Raw genomic sequence first — 20214 nt, forward strand, 5'->3', positions numbered from 1 at the left:
TTGTTTTTCTTTTCTCAATTCGATATTTTCGGATTTTACATTTATTATACATTAAAAATTATCATCTCTTTCTACTTCTCCTGCTTCATCACCGTTCGCTCGCTCGCTCATCTCAATATGGTCGTTCCTCTATTTTTTTTCTAATCTTCAAAAGCTTCGGAAACGGAAAGTACGAAAAAAAACTGAAAGACTATCTCATTGCATCCACCCCTTAAATACAGACGCGACAGAGACCAAGAGTAGATTTGTTTTCCACGCTGGTAACTTTGAGTTAAACTTGTTTGCTTCTGCTTGTTTCTTCTTACACGACTGATAAACACCGATTTCGAAATTCCGCCCGTTTCGCGCCTCTTCTCTACGGTTAAATTTCGTCCAACGTTGTGGAATTTTGCAAATTAGGCCAGACACCCTCGAAACCGCGAAACTCGCGGAATTTCCGCCCTCCCCCACCAAAAATGATCGTCTTCGACAAACTGACAATGGGTTCGATCGACCTTTCGACACACAAAAATACGAAATTTTTCGACGCGTTCATAAGTTTCATAAGTGTTTTGTTTTGCTCTCTGTGGGTGTGTGTCTTTTGGTCTAATTCCGCCTCACTCGACTGTCGCTCGTCTCTTTCGCTAAGAGCTTTGGTTTTTTGGTCATTCACACTACTTGTATTTGTTTAATTATACTTTTTTCTGTGTTGCTTTTAGAGACTTTCTTCTGTTCTGCTATGTTTCTCTTAGTCGTTACAAATATCCAAATATTACAAAAAAGAGTTCTCTATCGATTCGATTACCACTTTAAATTTACTTGATTTTACTTTCTTTAATTACTTTTACTGTTTTTTTAATATAAAAAGGCAATGTTTTTTTTATCTTCTTCTACCATCTGTGCTATTTTTTTGTTTACTTTAGTTTAGTTACATCCGTAGGTCGAACGCTTCAGCTAAATAAGATGTACTTTTTTTTGTTACTATTGGCGCACGCACAACAGCTGGAGAAAGTTCGGCTGCAAATGCTCTCTGACGCTAAATAATGTATGATTTCTTCTCTTTGCAATGTGTGAATTTACTTTCGGTTTAGATTTTTGCTTCTTCATAAGGTGGGAGCTTTGACAAATTTGGGAGAAAATACATAAACTGTATTGTGTACGGAGATTGTGCGCGATCTAGCAAAGTCTTGAAATCAGTTTATTTTGAAACGTTTCAAACACAAACTTACACCGAAATGAGTGTCAAGCGAAAAGTCAGATTTGAGTGATAATTACTCAAAATGAATAGGGTAGAATGTTACCCAGATTTAAGTGGAACCAGTTTCACTCACCATAATATGACATTCGGCTTTAGTCGCAGCAAGCGTAGTTTTGATGAAATCTGACCTTACTCAAGAATGAGTAACTGGCCAAATGTCAAATTTTGCGTGCGATCAGCGAGCTCCTAAAACATTTTATTTTAGCTGCATGTTGAATGCTGCGTTTCAAAATTCAACTCAGTTTTAAATAAAATGTCAGGTTTCAGTAATAACTACTCAAAAATAAGTAGAGTGTAATTTTCCAAAACTTGAGTGAAGTTCACCTTAGTTTAATGAATGACTTAAAACTGATTCAGGAGGCAATTTTGAAGTAATCCGATCGTACTCTTTAATAACAACTCATTTTTGAGTAAGTTTAATCGCAACAAAATTTGAGGGGTTATTGTTTTCTGCAAACAGTGACACAAGGGAGCGCAAAAAAAAGATTTTTGGACCCCCTCGTAACAAAAGTTCCCTACAAAAATTAAAAATAAATTATGTAGCGTAACGCGGCCTCCAATCCTCCCACCCCCAACTGCGTTACGTAATAAAAGAATACTCCCTAATCAATTTTTTGCAGCACCCCCTGCAAACGTCAAACCAGTACAAAGTTGCTGCCGGATCTTTTTTTGGATTTATTCCGGAAAAGATCCGGCATCAAATTGGTATGGTTTGACGTTTGTGGAGGGTGCCAAATATACACTCAGCAAACGTCAAACTAGTACCAACTTGCTGATTGATCTACCTCGGAAGAGATCCGGCAATAACTTTGTACGAGTTTGACGTTTGCTGAGTGTGCCGAAAAGCTTGGTTACGTCACTGCCTGCAACGGGCAAAATTTGCTATAGCATTCTGAAACATTTCAAAATAACCGCAGAAACGTCAAAAGCAACAACACAAACAAAAAAATCCGCTAATCCAACGTTTCGGCCTACTTTGGTACCTTCGCCAGGGTGCACTCGTCACGTCATTTTTTTTTTCTAAATTAGGCGAAAATTTCGCCCCTAAGTGGAAAAAAAAAAACCAGGTTGGCGGAAGCGATGGGAAAAGGTTTGCTTTTCATCTGGATTGACTTGATCGCTAGAGAGTGAGAGCGGGAGAGACATATTAAACAACTATTGATTTTTCGGTTTCGATTGGTTTTACACTGGGAGCATGCGGGCATTTTTTTTTTTTTTTTGTGTGTGCGGGTTTGACTTTTAAATTCTATTAAGGTGCAGTTAGTTTCAATAAATTTCTCACTATCTATGTTGTGTTTTTTTTTGTTTACTCTTCTCTTTTCTTTTGGTAATTCATGCCTATCTACAGACTTTTGTTTAAATCGGCCGAGCTTTTTCGCCCAGCTGCTTTTCCAATGGGGAAACACGGAGAAATATACTTGTGTAGGTACGAATGGCGGAGTTTGGTTTCAAATCTGCGCGATTTTTTGATGTTTTACTTGTATTTTACGAGTAATTTGTTTGTTTTTTAATTAGGAAAAAGTCTCTAAATTCGTATAATTCATTAGTTAAAGCTAATACAAGATGATGACAAATGCCCTTGCGAAAGGAGCGAAAAAATCTTACTCTTCACAAACCCTGTTTTCAATTTCCTTTTCCGCACGCTCAAGTTCCGATTTCCTTCCGCTTTTTTTTCCTCGTATTTTTGACTTAGTCGGAATGTTTCTTTAAGTAACATTCCAATTTTAAATCCAAAAAATAAAATTACGCTGGCGACGATCCGACGTCATTCTCCTTCCTACCCCAACTTACGACAGACAAGGACAAACACACATTCACACGCAGACAATGACAAACGGTTCCGATACGTACCCATTTTCCGTTCCGGGATTTCCTCTTTTTCCAAACAAAGTTCACTTACAATCAAACAACAACAACAACTTCCGCCTAGTTCCGTCCCGTTCCATGTCCGTCGTCGTCGTCGTCGTCGCCGGTTTCGCTTACTCAATCGAGCTGGATCTTTTTGGCGCCCAGCTTCATCGGTCCACTACTTCCGGGGCCACCCGCTCCGGCCCCACCCGGTCCACCCGCCGCACTTCGGGCCGCCCTCCGAGCCTCAAGTTCACGCTGCCTTTGCTGTTTCTTCTCTTCGCGCTTCCGCCGGGCCTCGTCCAGCTTGGAGTTTCCTGTTTGGGAAGGATAATTGTTGTTAATTGACAAGAATCGGAATTAACAATCGTAAATCACATTTTGACAATCCATCAAACAGCAAATTTAGCTGTCAATTTGAATGATTTTAAACTCACCACGGTCAATTTAATTCACCACATGCGTTTGACAGTTGTAAGTGTGGTACACGCGTTCAAAACTAGATGGCTCTAGTGATTTACGATGGTTTGTCTGTGATTTTTGATAACGGTTTGGAACCTAGCATTGCTTTTCAAACTAAACTTCCATTCCGTTATTTAAGTACGGTATGCAGATCGGAAGGAACGCGGTCAAGAAATGTTGCGTGTTCTTTTCGTGACCCCCCGAAGAAAAGTTGACAGTTTGGTATGAGCGCGTTTGACGGTGTGCGCTTTGAGGTTCTTTGGAGGAAAAAATAAAAAGATCAAAAATATTGCGCAATTCCCACTAACTTGGACTTCGCACTAAAATATTGCTATCGATCGCACTATTGCGACTTGTCAAACTGCCTTGGGAAAATTTAAATTTTCTAAAGAATGATCAAAGTGCTCGCTTGTTTTCAGCTGTCAATCGCAATTTTAAGTGCGAATGTCCAATTTAGGAAACTACGACTGGCAGTGTAAACAAACAACAACTGGTTGCCTAGTTTTTTGAATTCTTGTTGTTAAAAGTGCGAAAGAAAAGTGCGGGCAAAATCCAAGGTACAATGCAATGATCAATATTCAAAAGTTAAAATTAAATAGATTAAAAATGTTTATTCAAAAACTTTAAACAACAATGATGAATTATTAACAAGACGAAGTTTGCCGGGTTCACCAAGTTAATTATAAACAAAATTGAGAAATCAATAATTTGAAATTTCTTCAAAAAATCTGAAAATTAGAAATTTATAAATTTTAAAACTAGACAAACTAAAATAATAAAATTATGAATTATGTAATAATGAAATAATGAAATAAGGAAATTTGGTAATTAGGAAATTAAGAAATTTGGATGCTAGGACATTGTGAAATTTGGTAATTAGGAAATCAGGAAGTTACGAAATTAGGAAATTTTGAAATTATGCAACAATGAAATATGAAATTAGGAAATTTGAAAATTAGGAAATTTGTAAATGAGGAAATTTGGATGTCAGGAAATTGAGAAATTTAGGAAATTAGAAAATTAAGAAATTGAGCTAATATCTCAAGAAAATCAGAAAATTATTAAATTAGGAAATTTGGTAATTAGGAATTTTGATAATTAGGAAATAAGGAAATTAAGAAATTAGGAAGTTAGGAAGTTAGGAAATTATTAAATAAGGATGTAAGAAAATTGGGAAATTTGGTAAATAGGAAATCAGGAAATCAGGAAATTTTAAAAATTTAAAATTTCTAAATTAGGGTGTTAGGAAATTAGGAAATAAGGAAATTTGGATGTTAGAAAATTGAGAAATTAAGGAAATTAGGAAGTTAGGACATTTGGCAATAAGGAAATTTGGTTATTAGGAAATTAGGAAATTAAGAAATAAGGAAATTATGAAATTAAGTAGTTAGGAAATTAAGTAATTAGGAAATTAGGAAGTTAGGAAATAAGGGTATTAGGGAATTAGGAAATTCGGAAATTAGGAAATTATAAAATAAGGCTGGTACAAATGTTTAAAAGTTTTTCTTAAATTCTTAAATTTTTAATTCTTAAATTCTTAAATTCTTAAAATCTTAAATTCTTAAATTCTTAAATTCTTAAATTCTTAAATTCTTAAATTCTTAAATTCTTAAATTCTTAAATTCTTAAATTCTTAAATTCTTAAATTCTTAAATTCTTAAATTCTTAAATTCTTAAATTCTTAAATTCTTAAATTCTTAAATTCTTAAATTCTTAAATTCTTAAATTCTTAAATTCTTAAATTCTTAAATTCTTAAATTCTTAAATTCTTAAATTCTTAAATTCTTAAATTCTTAAATTCTTAAATTCTTAAATTCTTAAATTCTTAAATTCTTAAATTCTTAAATTCTTAAATTCTTAAATTCTTAAATTCTTAAATTCTTAAATTCTTAAATTCTTAAATTCTTAAATTCTTAAATTCTTAAATTCTTAAATTCTTAAATTCTTAAATTCTTAAATTCTTAAATTCTTAAATTCTTAAATTCTTAAATTCTTAAATTCTTAAATTCTTAAATTCTTAAATTCTTAAATTCTTAAATTCTTAAATTCTTAAATTCTTAAATTCTTAAATTCTTAAATTCTTAAATTCTTAAATTCTTAAATTCTTAAATTCTGAAATTCTGAAATTCTTAAATTCTTAAATTCTTAAATTCTTAAATTCTTAAATTCTTAAATTCTTAAATTCTTAAATTCTTAAATTCTTAAATTCTTAAATTCTTAAATTCTTAAATTCTTAAATTCTTAAATTCTTAAATTCTTAAATTCTTAAATTCTTAAATTCTTAAATTCTTAAATTCTTAAATTCTTAAATTCTTAAATTCTTAAATTCTTAAATTCTTTAATTCTTTAATTCTTAAATTCTGAAATTCTTATTATTAATTTAAGTTTTTTTTTAATTTTTGAAAAATTACAGTTTTTGAATGTTAGAATTTTGGGTTTTTCGTAAATATGTGTTTTCGAATTTCTTTAATATTATTTTTTTCAATCCTGCATATTTTTTTAATTTGCAAAATAAAGATTTTAAAATTGATTTTGATTTTCTTCATATTTTTTTGTTATTTAAGATTTCTGAAATATTTGTTTTTCCATATTTTTTTATGATTCGGTCCCGCCAAGGTGAATTAATCGGACAGTGCAGTGAACTCACATTCCAAAGGATGCTGGTTGGTACTAGCAATAGTTGGCGACACGTAGGCAAACAGAAATTAAGACAACTTCTATTTTTACTACGTTTCGATCAAATAACTAAATCTGCCCCTCGATCTACCCTTTTAATTTCATGATGCTGCACTTTGAGATTCGAATTAGGAAATTAAGAAATAAGGAAATTATGAAATTAAGTAGTTAGGAAATTAAGTAATTAGGAAATTAGGAAGTTAGGAAATAAGGGTATTAGGGAATTAGGAAATTCGGAAATTAGGAAATTATAAAATAAGGCTGGTACAAATGTTTAAAAGTTTTTCTTAAATTCTTAAATTTTTAATTCTTAAATTCTTAAATTCTTAAATTCTTAAAATCTTAAATTCTTAAATTTTTAATTCTTAAATTCTTAAATTCTTAAATTCTTAAATTCTTAAATTCTTAAATTCTTAAATTCTTAAATTCTTAAATTCTTAAATTCTTAAATTCTTAAATTCTTAAATTCTTAAATTCTTAAATTCTTAAATTCTTAAATTCTTAAATTCTTAAATTCTGAAATTCTGAAATTCTGAAATTCTGAAATTCTGAAATTCTGAAATTCTGAAATTCTTAAATTCTTAAATTCTTAAATTCTTAAATTCTTAAATTCTTAAATTCTTAAATTCTTAAATTCTTAAATTCTTAAATTCTTAAATTCTTAAATTCTTAAATTCTTAAATTCTTAAATTCTTAAATTCTTAAATTCTTAAATTCTTAAATTCTTAAATTCTTAAATTCTTAAATTCTTAAATTCTTAAATTCTTAAATTCTTAAATTCTTAAATTCTTAAATTCTTAAATTCTTAAATTCTTAAATTCTTAAATTCTTAAATTCTTAAATTCTTAAATTCTTAAATTCTTAAATTCTTAAATTCTTAAATTCTTAAATTCTTAAATTCTTAAATTCTTAAATTCTTAAATTCTTAAATTCTTAAATTCTTAAATTCTTAAATTCTTAAATTCTGAAATTCTGAAATTCTGAAATTCTTAAATTCTTAAATTCTTAAATTCTTAAATTCTTAAATTCTTAAATTCTGAAATTCTGAAATTCTGAAATTCTTAAATTCTTAAATTCTTAAATTCTTAAATTCTTAAATTCTTTAATTCTTTAATTCTTGAATTCTTAAATTCTTAAATTCTTAAACTCTTAAATTCTTAAATTTCTATTTTTTTGTTTTTTGTTATCCTTAAATTTTGAAATTTTGAACTCCACATTTTTTATTCTGGAATTTAAGTTTTTTTTTTAATTTTTGAAAAATTACAGTTTTTGAATGTTAGAATTTTGGGTTTTTCGTAAATATGTGTTTTCGAATTTCTTTAATATTATTTTTTTCAATCCTGCATATTTTTTTAATTTGCAAAATAAAGATTTTAAAATTGATTTTGATTTTCTTCATATTTTTTTGTTATTTAAGATTTCTGAAATATTTGTTTTTCCATATTTTTTTATTTCGGTCCCGCCAAGGTGAATTAATCGGACAGTGCAGTGAACTCACATTCCAAAGGTTGCTGGTTGGTACTAGCAATAGTTGGCGACACGTAGGCAAACAGAAATTAAGACAACTTCTATTTTTTACTACGTTTCGATCAAATAACTAAATCTGCCCCTCGATCTGCCCTTTTAATTTCATGATTCTGCATTTTGAGATTCGCCGAGATTTTCTATTATTCTAACGAATATAAAATTATTAAAACGTTTGTAACTTTCAGTCGCATTCAAAAAGTAAAATTCAAATTCTTTGATTTTTTTTATCAAAACATATCACAAACAAGCACCGCACGAACTTTCCGTTTCTGTTCCTTTTCAGCTGCGTACCGCATAAGAAAAATCTTTTCGTGACCTTTTCCTTGACCGTTTTTTTTTAATGGAGTTTTGCGTTCCTTCCGATCTGCATATCAGCCTTTAAGAAAGAAACTCATTGAAAGTACAATAGAGAACCCTTACACGTAACGCCAGGAATACGATTCTACCAAAAAACCTCGCTCACTCTCTCGAGACTAGATGGATGACAAAATTTTGATGATTCTCTACTATAAATTTGTGCACCAAACAAATCGGACAAACTGAACCAAATAAATCAGCAAAAAGAAGCGAATTTCCAAAAAAGAACAAAAACGAGACCAAACAAGAAGAAGAAGAACTCACGGTCTTGGTCGCCTTGGACGTCGCCGGCATCACCGTCCGGGCCATTTCGGTTCACTTCATCGCGGCGTGCTTCTTCAAAAAGTGTCCCCTCCGATGGAGACTACTAGTAATGCTGTCTGTGGTCGCGACCGCGTGGGGAGTTTTGGTATTTTTGTTTGTTTGTTTTCAATTGGAAAGAAGACAAGACAGGACACAGACAAACAGACAGACAGACATTCAGAAAGGGTAAATCGGACCGTGTTGGGAGGGAACAAACGAACGAAACAACCTAAACGGGTGACTTCCAAAGAAGCGGTTACAAAATCCAAGACAACGAAAGAATGACGGCCAATTGATTGGAGGGCTTATGATGAAATGGAAATGACGAAAACAAAATTGCTAAGAAAAGAGAAATTATCACAAACCTGTGCTCGGCTCGTCGATCGGTTCAAAATCGCCATCGGCCCAGCCGTCCCCGCCCGCGTTGCTCCAGTTCGAGTTGGAGTTGTTGATCATGATGTTGGTCATATTCTTCAGCGCGAGCATTTTGCTGGGACTACTGTGCGGCACTCCCATGGGCGTCGTGGACGTCACCACGGGCGGGGGCGCCGGCGACGACGACGTGCTGTTGTTGTGGTGGTGATTCGGGAGATTGTTGTTGGCATTGTTGTTGGAACTGGGCAGGTAGGGCACCACCGTGGCACCGGAGGACGTGGACGCACTCGTGGTCGTCGACGATGGCACGCCGGACGAGGACTGACGCTGATGCTGTTGCTGGTTGCGAACCAGTTCGTCCTCTTCCTTTTCGTCGAGCACTTCGTTCTAAAAAAAATCCGCAGGTTAAACCATCTTCACTAGAAATTTAAACAGAACTGTACCGGATCTTCCTCCAAACTACCCCAGTCCTCGTTGTCCCAACCGTCTCGCGTGTCATTCGCCGTGCTGACGATGTTGAGACTTGTGGTAAGCGGATTCGACGTGCCGGCCATTGGACTGCTCGGGTCCTGTGATGTCTACAACGACAACAAAAAAGATTCATTAACATTCAATTCTGACCTATCAGAAACATTGCGATTTGTTGAAACGTGTCAATTTCTTTACGGAACATCTGCTTTGCTACATATCAACGTATCGGCATCTCAGCATCTTTACGTTTCAATTTGTCAGCGTCTCTGCTTCTTTACGTGTCAATTTGTCAGCGTCTCTGCTTCTTTATGTTTCAATTTGTCAGCGTCTTTGATTCTATACGTTTAAATTTTTCAGCGTCTCTGCTTCTTTACGTTTTAATTTGTCAGCGTCTCTGCTTCTTTACGTTTCAATTTGTCAGCGTCTCTGCTTCTTTACGTGTAAATTTTTCAGCGTCTCTGCTTCTATACGTTTCAATTTGTCAGCGTTTCTGCCTCTTTAAGTTTCAATTTGTCAAGCGTTTCTGCTTCTTTACGTTTTAATTTGTCAGCGTCTCTGCTTCTTTACGTTTCAATTTGTCAGCGTCTCTGCTTCTTTACGTTTCAATTTGTCAGCGTCTCTGCTTCTTTACGTTTCAATTTGTCAGCGTCTCTGCTTCTTTACGTTTCAATTTGTCAGCGTCTCTGCTTCTTTACGTTTCAATTTGTCAGCGTCTCTGCTTCTTTACGTTTCAATTTGTCAGCGTCTCTGCTTCTTTACGTTTCAATTTGTCAGCGTCTCTGCTTCTTTACGTTTCAATTTGTCAGCGTCTCTGCTTCTATACATTTCAATTTGTCAGCGTAACTGCTTCTTTACGTTTCAATTTGTCAGCGTAACTGCTTCGTTACGTGTCAATTTGTCAGCTGCTCTGCTTCGTTACGTGTCAATTTGTCAGCGGCTCTGCTTCTTTACGTTTCAATTTGTCAGCGTCTCTGCTTCTGCAGAATCTCGATCATACGCGCGCTCCCGTGCTTGAAAAGTTCGACCGAAAGTCCGTCCTTTCCCGCGGATTTCACGTTCTTGAGCTCTACGGCTTGAGCCTTTACGGCTTTTTCCACGTCCTCCAACGTAGGCGGGTCCACCGCTATTCCATCATCCTCAACGTTCATCCTGTCCTCGACGACTCCCTCTCGCATCTCACCGTTCAACAGCTGTTGGAAGTGCTCCTTCCACCTGGCCGCTACCGCTGTCTTATCTGTCAACAGGTCGTTGCACATAACAGGGGAAGGCGTCGCTTTCTTTCTTACACGTTGACAGTTGCATAAAACCTCCGCTTATCGTTCGCGTTGTACTGTGCTTGAGCTTCGGCAAGTACTCTCTCGTCGTTTCGGCGCGTACCCTTAACCAGCATACGTTTCCTGGCCTCATTCTTCTCGTCCGTCACTCGCTGGCACTCCGCGTCGAACCACCCTTTGGGTTTGCGTCCTCTGGTCGTGCCGATCACTTCGGTAGCCGTTGTGTTGACGATGCTCTGGAGGGCTCCCCATTGCTCGTCCAGGTTACCCGTAGGCGCGTCCTCGTTGATCCGCTCGTCGAGCTTCCGACTGTACTCTGCAGCAACGTCGCTGCTCGAGAGGCGCTGGACGTTCAACCGCGCTATCCTCGCTGTCCGCGGGGCCAGCACGTTCGACAGCCTAGCTCGGATCTTGCACGCTACCAGGAAGTGATCAGAGTCGATGTTCGGTCCTCTGTAAACGATCGAACGTCCATCACGTCCGAGAAGTGTCGACCATCCACCAAAACGTGATCGATTTGAGTGCACGATTCGCCATTTGGGTGGCGCCAGGTGTGCTTCCGAATGTTCTTGCGTGCAAAGAAGGTGCTACAGATAGCCATTGCTCTGGCTGCGGCGAAATTGACCAAATGTAGGCCGTTGGCATTCGTGCGAGGATGAAGGCTCTCCTTGCCGATGACCGGATGGAAGAAGGCTTCCCTTCCGACCTGCGCGTTTGCGTCTCCGGTGACTATCTTCACGTCGTGTCTTGGGCACTCTCCATAGGTCTTGTCGAGACGCTCGTAGAAAGCGTCTTTATCGTCATCGGGATTGTCGTTCGTCTGCGCCTAGATGTTGATCAGGCTGTAGTTGAAGAATTTGCCCTTTATTCTCAACACGCAGATCCGGTCATTCACCACCTTCCACTTGATGACTCGGTTCTTCTGATCCCCAATCACTACGAAACCGACTCCGTGCATCGCCTTTTTGCCGGCACTGTAGTAGATGTGATACCTGAAAGAGGTGTTGGCGATGGAGTCCACCGTCGTGAATTCTCGCTCTCCATGACCGGGCCATCGAACTTCCTGGATGGCGGCCACATTCGGCGGTCAATTTGTCAGCGTCTCTGCTTCTTTACGTGTCAATTTGTCAGCGTCTCTGCTTTTTCTACGTTTCAACTTGTCAGCGTCTCAGCTTCTTTACGTTGCAATTTGTCAGCGTCTCTGCTTCTTTACGTTTCAATTTGACAGCGTCTCAGCTTCTTTACGTTTCAATTTATCAGCGTCTCTGCTTCTTTACGTTGCAATTTGTCAGCGTCTCTGCTTCTTTACGTTTCAATTTGTCAGCGTCTCTGCTTTTTTACGTTTCAATTTGTCAGCGTCTCAGCTTCTTTACGTTGCAATTTGTCAGCGTCTCAGCTTCTTTACGTTGCAATTTGTCAGCGTCTCTGCTTTTTTACGTTTCAATTTGACAGCGTCTCTGCTTTTTTACGTTTCAATTTGTCAGCGTCTCAGCTTCTTTACGTTGCAATTTGTCAGCGTCTCAGCTTCTTTACATTGCAATTTGTCAGCGTCTCTGCTTCTTTACGTTTCAATTTGTCAGCGTCTCTGCTTTTTTACGTTTCAATTTGTCAGCGTCTCAGCTTTTTTACGTTTCAATTTGTCAGCGTCTCTTCCACGTTTCAACCCAATCCCCCCGCTATACTCACGTCCATATCGCCCCAATTCTCGTGGTCCCAGTTGTCCGGCCCGTAGTCGCTCGCAGACGCCGACGTGTCCGCGCTCTCGTGCTCCAGCGACGTCATCGACGTGACGCTGCTCGTTGTCGTCGAGATGCTGCTGCTCGAGGGTTGTTCTGAAAGACGGTTCAGTGGGAAGATTAGTGACGGGTGTTCTTGGCGTTCTGCTGGGGTTTTGGTTGTGACAACTAAACGGCAGCGACTACCAGCTACAAAAACGAGCTACATCGAACGCAAGGTTTGAAAACTTCTAGGCGGGTTTTTCTTAGAGTTTTGGGGGGAGTTGTCAGTGTGTGGCAACGTGTGGTGTGTGTGGAAAGGAAAATTAGAGATAAAAAGTGACGTCCTAGCGTACGCCTACATACCCAGCGAAGCAGGTTTACTCAAATTTTTACCAGTTAGGGGTGGCCGTGGTCGCGCCGTATCGCTCTGGCTGCGGTAGAACTTGGCGGTGACGGCCGTCACGGCCCAGCCGGCCCACGTAGCGGCCGCATTGCCCAGCGACGGAGTCGCCGTGTGAACGTCGGCCTCTGTGGGAAGATCACGAATTTAAACTCAGCGTTCCATCAGGCTTACTAGCTTCCCACTTACCCATGCTCTCGCGCAGGCTCGGATCCTCGCTGACCTTCTCCAGCTTGCCGAGGAAGCCCCGTATCGTTTTGAAGGCCGGATCGCGTACCGTCTTCTCGGGGTCTGCGGTCAGTGGACAGAGCGCCGGCAGGATGCGGTTCGCGACCTCCGCCAGCAGGAAGTACTGCTGGGTGGCGGCCAGCGCCAGAATGCCGGCGACGCGTGCCGGCGGGAACGGATCTCGCATGGCTCGGATGAACGCCGAAACGAGGACCCGTTGTCGAACCTGAAAGTAGAAGATCGTTTTCAGTTTTTGAAGCGAATCCATGAGGGCAAGAAGCCTTACCTGCGGATGCAAGTGTGGTGCGATCTTCCCCAAACAGACGGTCGTATTGGTGCGGATTCCACCCTGATCGTCCCGTGATTGTAACCGTGCAAAGTGTCGCAGAACCTCAACGTTCAAGTTGTTGTAGTTTAGCTTTGGCGCTAGGTGAATGATTGACTGAAACAACAGGTATCAAAATTATCTTAAAGTCTCGATCATCCCAAGCTACTAACCTTAACAGTTTGTTCCCGAATCGTTGGATTGGTGTCCAGAAAGCCGTGGGCAATCTGCGGAAAGATCTGATCGTTGACGACGCCCGTCTGGAGGTGCCCGATGAACAGTTCCAGCTGCTGTAGGAGTCGCGATCGCGTTACGCGATCGGTCGATGCAAACAGCTTCACGACGCACGGCACTATTCGCTTCTGGTACTCGACCTCGTCCAGTAATCGACCAAGCTGTAAGGAGAAGACGATGGATCAAATTTGTTTCAGGTATCAACGAAGAAGCTACAAACCTTAAACATTGGAGCTAGCACCGCCGAACCCGCGTCTCCGTACTCGTAGGCCGTGATGAGTTGGGGAAGAATTTTGTTCCTGAAACAAAGACGAAATGTCATTCCAACTACAAACTACCAACCCTAACAACACTCACTTGCACACATTATCCGGAAAGTTGTCCAACTGGGGCGTCAGCGCGCTGAAGAATCGATTCTTCTCGGCCTTGTCCTTGATCTGGATCTCCTCCAGAAACAGCAACGTATCCACGAGGTCATTCTTGAAAAACCCGCCCGGCTTCCGGCACTTGGTAATCACATCGGCCGGATTGGGACGATTGGCCGGCGAGGCCCCGACCAGCTCGCAGTACAGCGGAGCCAACGACTTGGGAACCCCAGCCAGATCCTTCAGATTCCCGCGCGCTCGCAGCGGCCCGTTGAACGACTCCCAAACCAGACAACCGAGCCCCCACATGTCGGTCGAGCACTTGGTCACCGACTTTAGCTTGGCCTGGTCGTTCTTCTCCGGCGGGTCGTAGATCTCCAGTGCCGGGGGAATTTTGATCGGTGGCGCCGCTCCGGACGCATCCGTCGAGGACACGTACTCCAGGCTGCCGAGCTTCCACTCGCCGCTGGCGTTGACAAACACGGACCAAACGGAGACGTTGTTGTGGCGCAGGTTGCCATCGTTGTTGAGGAAGGACAGGGCGCGCTGAAATTGGAAGAGGGAGAATGTTGTGTTTGTATTTCAAGGTTATACATTTTCAAGGTTAATAAATTTTCAATCTAGAGGTGGTGAGTTCGATTCTTGTACCAGGATGACGAAGAATTCCTCCAGTACTATCTTACTATCGTTTTATAGATACACCCGGGCAGACGGTTATTCAAAATTCAACAACAAATACTGTTAAAATAACAGAAAGTGTTATGGAATCTTCTTGAAAAATCCATTTTAGCAGAAGGGTTTAATAACAGTTTATGTTATCGTAACAAAATTTGTTTTTGGTCTGATATTGGTTGAAAGCCAAAACAACTTCCCGAGCAGACGGAAATAACTTGGGAATAACATTTTTTGATGTTTGAAAACACTAGGTCAATAACATTTAATGTTATTTATAACAAGATTCGTTATTCGTCGTTATGATTTTTTTGTTATTGTAATAACAGACTAATAACATTTTTAATTATTCTTCGAACAAATCTCTGTTATTATTTTTTTTGTTATTTTAACAACTAATCCGATCATTCCAATAACAGTTGGAGTTATTTTTCCATTACAAAAAATGTTATTCTGAAGTTGTTTTGGCTTTCACCCAATATCAGACCAATAACAAATTTGGTTATGATAACATAAAATGTTATTAAACCCGTATGCAAAAATGGCTTTTTCAAGAAGATTCCATAACACTTTTTGTTATTTCAACATTATTTGTTATTGAAATGGCATGAATTTTATTATTACCGTCTGTCCGGGTTTGGAATAACATTTTTTTTATGGAAGAATAACTCCAACTGTTATTGGGATGATCGGATTAGTTGTTAAAATAACAAAAAATAATAACAAAGATTTGTTCGAAGAATAACTAAAATTTTTATTAGTCTGTTATTACAATAACAATCCAATAACAAACAAAATTATAACGACGAATAACAAATCTTGTTGGGGAAGTAAATGTTGGTCCCGGTCTAACCTAGAGGTTAGGTCGTTAGCTCAGTCCAGGAGTAGGAGGAGTGCTGGTAGGCAGTTGGACTAACAATCCAAAGGTTGTCAGTTCGAATCCCGGGGTGGATGGAAGCTTAGGTGTAAAAAGAGGTTTGCAATTGCCTCAACAAATCAAGCCTTTGGACACCTAGTTTCGAGTAGGAATCTCGCAATCGAGAACGCCTAAGCAATGCTGTAGAGCGAATAATTTGATTTTTTTTTGTTATTGGCCAAGTATTTTAAAATATCAAAAAATGTTATTCCCAAGTTATTGCCGTCTGCTCGGGTATGAATGAACATTTCAATTAGAAATACATTTTAATGTTCAAAACTTCTGGGAATACCTTTTCAAATACAAATTAAGACTAAAGTGGAATTTAAGACACTATTCAAGGCTCGATGTTTGAATGAATTTGACTTTCGAAAGCTCCCTTTTGTACATGTTTAGACAGGTACGTGAAAGATCAATAGATAAGTTATAAAGTTAGATGATCTGGCAACAAAGTTAAAAGATAACAATACTTAAATGGAACATCTTGATCCTTTCAAGGACGGAAGCTAGAAATTTGAATTCAATTACATTCTTTACATCGTTGGTCAGATTTATAAAAAAAAATATAATAGTTATAAAATTTGATAGTCTGGCAACACTGTCAAGAGATATCAAGACTTCAGAGCAGGGTGACCACTCAAAGCCCATTTTCAAATTCCGACTTTTTCCCGACTTTTCCAGAATGCTCAAATAATAGGCATTTCTTATCTAAAAAAATATTTCAAACATAACACTTTCTATAAAAAAAAGTCAATACTAATCACCGAGAAAAAGTTCTAAATGAATTTAAAAAAATCCAACTATAGGCAATTTTTGTAAATACAGAAACTGAATTAAAATGGAAATTCATTATTATGATTCAGAGTAGAAACACAAACAATTAGTCTTTGAAATATAATCGAAAGATCAACAATACTTATAACTTCCATGTTATTTTTTAAATTGGCGAACGTATACTATTTGATACTTCGTTTCAACTGGAAATGACAAAAAGTTAAAGAGAACTGAACTTAACATTTCGTTCCTTTTTTTTTAATTTTCATCATTTTAAATCAAAGAACCTGGGTGCTGAAAAGACAGAATGCGTAACGTGATTTTCGAAAGCTCCCCACTGCTCCCCACTAATACAACTGAACTACAGCTGTAAACATAAACAAAGTAGAAGGCTATGTTCAAGCTCAAGCGTGACATATTTTTTGCTGCTGAAGTGAATTATTATGAAACATTTTGGATCTGTTGATGTTGATGTTTTCGATGAAAAATTAAGTGCTTCGCACTTTTTTCTTTGTAGACTAAACGATGGGCGGCCAAAAGAGGCCTTTTTTTGTTTTCCTCGTGGTGAAAAATTGTGTCAAAAGTGGGTGGAATTTCGTGAATCAGAAGAGCAACCGAATGAAGTTCCGAGATTATGTATCTTTGATGTGAAGTGATAATATCGGAGTAAGATTATCCAATATTATTTGGAAAGTACTATTCATAGTTATTGATAATTCGTCGCTAACATTTAAAAAAGCGTCATAAACATATGTTTTGCGTGAGACATAGCGATTATAAAATTTTAGCGACGAATTATGCCAATCTCGATTTCAACCCTCTTATTAAGATGTTTTGACTTCGAATACCTCAATAGCCATCGATTTTTTTTTATTCCTGACTAAATAAATTTTAGATCGATCACAATACTTGCCACTTCTTGGTATAATTATGCGAACAGTAAATTGGTTCCGCTTTGACAGTTCTAAATTGAGGCCGCTTTGCGGACAACTATTCTGCACCCAGCAAAGAACGATTTAAAAATAATTGCTCTTATTATTCTTTCAAAGGAATTAGAAAAATGCCAAGGAATTCATAAAAAAAATTTTGCCAGTTCCCTTTTTATTTTTGTAATTTTTGATATTGAATTTTTTAATCATTTAACACTTTTTTTATTTATTTTTTTCAGTGTTAATTTATGTAGTGGCCAGTATTTAACTCTTTTTTTATTTTTTTTCAATGGAAATTCAGTTTGATATGATTTGTGTTTTCCCACTTATTTTAAGCAAAATGTTTGAAGAGACAAATTTTTTAAACAATTTTGCAATAAACTCAAAATTTCTTGGAATTTTTTTTGCAATTTCAATATTTTCTTCATGGTTTCAAAACGTAAAAAAGTTTTGCAATTTTGGATTTTATTCGATATTTAAGTTTTCCGAAAACTGAAAATCACGCTCCCTTGAACAGTTATTCATAAATGTTTGACTCTGGGGTGTAAAAGTAAATTATGGACAAAAAATACTTTTTCGCTCGTAGGCTGCCATTTCGCCAAAACTAATATTTCTCCAAATTTCTTTCGACGTTCCATAGGGATTGAGTTGGGCTACAATGTCCTTTCATTAGGTTTGGCCAAAATTTAGAATATACCCAGAATCCAGGGCTGTCTCATTGTTCCCCACTCATTTCAGCCCATGGGTAACAATGAGACACTTTGATTTTTCTTCATTAAACTTTTCAAAATCTATGGAAATCTTTCAAAACACGAATTAAAAGTGATTTTTGGCATATTTATTGAATTTTAACTTCATTTACCCAAAAATACAAAGTTATTTGGTATAAATATATGGATTTAACAAAATTAAAATACTTTTTAATATAACTTTTGTTAATAATTATTAAAGTTTCATGTTGGCAAATTTGCTCTAAAACGTTCAAGGCAAGTCACATGCAATAGAACAATACAAAAACATGATGTTTTACTAGAAAAATTTTGATTTTTGTAGAGTGTCTCATTGTTCCCCAGCTGTCCCATTGTTCCTGCCAAGTGCGTCTACAATGAGACAATTGAATAACTCTGGCTGTAGATTTCGGATCGATCTCATATTTTGGTCAATGTTAGAACACATTAAAAGAAAGAAAATGCACCAAAAAGCTCATTAAAACATGCTGATGAAAAAATTAGAAAAATCGTTGAAAGTTGAAAACCAAAAGTGTCTCATTGATGACTACCCTACCCAACACCTTTTTTGTGGATTGTTGGAACGATATTTAAAAGACTCAACCAATATTAAATATTTTGTTTCTTATTTGGCAACACTTTCTTGGAAACAATGATTTAAAATAGAAGTCAAGTTTGAAAAATTCGCAATAAATCAATTGTTTTTGCTTTCTTTTTCAATTGTAGCATATTTCCAACCACTTTCTAGGAACATCCCAGCCTCTTTCCACCCCATCAAGATGGCCCGCACAATTTCCCGGAACCGTCTTCGCACACCCACCCGCCCACACGCAAATGGTAGGAAAGCTATTCGTTTTTCCCCCCCGTCAGTCTTTACTTTCCACAACACGAGCCAACGCAAAAAGCGCAACAATATTGACGATGAAAATTGTTATAATTAATTAAATTATTAGCTCTTCCTCGCTCTAGGATCGTCCGAGTCGTCACTCATCGGTCCATGCTGTGGGGCTGATGGTTCTGGGAGTTTGGAAAGACACAATTTCCCTTCCAGAATAGAATAAAGAGGCTTTTTTTCAAATGCAGCAGCGCTCCATTCACATATGTTTGCCTTTTCCATTGACGGGGAGGATGTCCTCGGGAAAAAGGAGCGGGGAGGGCATCCGGTTGGTGGGTTGCAATGGGAGTAGGGGCAATGTATAGTGCACACACACCTCCATGTGTGCATCCTCTTTCTCCTTGTTTTAATAGAGGGGGGGTACGTCCTCCACCTTGACCCCGTTCTTTCGTGCTTACCGTGATCTGGAAGATGCCCCAGGCCAGGTACAGCTCCCGCTGGTGGCCCTCGGCCCCAAGTGAGTGCGCCCCCAACGGTTCCACCTGTTCCGTGGCCACGTACAGCACCTTGTCCGTTTCGAGGCTGTCCAGAAACTGGAGAATGCTCGGATGGCGCAGTGTTTTCAGCCGCTTGACCGCCGCCTTGGCCAGCTCCAGCTTCACGTCGGTCCCGTTCCGGATGTCGTAAACAAACACGGACACCTCGGCGTCCACTCCGGCCGCGGCCGCCGCCGAGCCTTTCCGCTTGCCCCGGTGCAGCGACCAGATGCTACGCGAATCGAACTGCGCCACGGGCTCGCCAATCTCGTACGGAAAGTCCTTGGCCGAGTCCCGGGAGAAGAAGGACCACATCCTTCTTCACCACCCGTCGCGGAACGCGAGAGAAGAAAAAAGAAACAGGAAAATCGAAAATCCACTCCCCGCGTCCACACAGGCTCCGAAATCACAACAAAGCACCTCTCCGGACCGCAATCCGTGTTTTCACGGGTTCCGCGAACTTTTCAAAATCGATTTTGAGGGGCCCAAACCGAGCAGGGCCGAATTTTTTTCGCTTTGCTGACGCAGATTCACACACAATTTTCTGACTGCTGCTCGTTGGAACTGAACTGGTGATGGAACTTTTCCTTCTTGTCCAGACTGAGGGCCAGCGGCCAGAGCGAGACGGCCGAACGTCAGCCTTTGACAGTCCGGGGGTGGGGTTTGGAAATGGCGTACAACAGAATGTGTTGCTGAGAAAATGTTAGTTGTTTTTTGCAAGCAGTAACATAACCAAACTTTTCGGTATCCTCAGAAAACGTCGAATTCTAGTTTTTTTTGAAAAGGTCCTATTAACACATGAAACACAATAGCTTATTCTTTATGAGAGAACTGTCATTTCTACCACTTGAATCCGATACTCCGGAGAAATCTGTCACCGCGATCTTTGCGCTCCGTCTGCACTGCTGCTCGATCGTACACATTCTGCACGCGATCACGCGATTTTGTCTTGTGTTCTCGCGTCAGCTGTCAAACATACTGTGTGCTACACTCTAAACTGTGTTCAGTCAAACAAACTTGACTC

The 20214-nt window shown here is 38.4% G+C and overlaps 1 protein-coding gene across 3 annotated transcripts; it reads right to left on the reverse strand.

The window, feature by feature from the left end:
* Positions 1-701: 701 nt before the first annotated feature.
* LOC120422080 (N-terminal kinase-like protein) lies at positions 702-19803 on the reverse strand. 3 transcript variants are annotated; one of them, XM_039585426.2, is made up of 11 exons: positions 19113-19797; positions 13793-14346; positions 13656-13734; positions 13375-13596; positions 13163-13318; positions 12838-13102; positions 12642-12776; positions 12217-12362; positions 9229-9363; positions 8776-9172; positions 702-3402 (listed from the first exon to the last, which is right to left on the reverse strand). In XM_039585426.2, the coding sequence occupies exons 1-11, from the start codon at positions 19503-19505 to the stop codon at positions 3221-3223; spliced, it is 2664 nt and encodes an 887-aa protein (XP_039441360.1). In that variant the 5' UTR covers positions 19506-19797; the 3' UTR covers positions 702-3220. The 3 variants fall into 3 exon arrangements, with proteins under 3 accessions (XP_039441360.1, XP_039441359.1, XP_052562623.1); XM_039585425.2 differs by having other exon boundaries at positions 12612-12776; positions 19113-19791; XM_052706663.1 differs by lacking the exon at positions 702-3402 and adding an exon at positions 8357-8487 and having other exon boundaries at positions 12612-12776; positions 19113-19803.
* Between the last annotated feature and the right edge of the window lie 411 nt (positions 19804-20214).

Source organism: Culex pipiens, chromosome 1 (assembly GCF_016801865.2).
Source record: "Culex pipiens pallens isolate TS chromosome 1, TS_CPP_V2, whole genome shotgun sequence".
In the NCBI taxonomy this organism is placed as follows: Eukaryota; Metazoa; Arthropoda; class Insecta; order Diptera; family Culicidae; genus Culex; species Culex pipiens.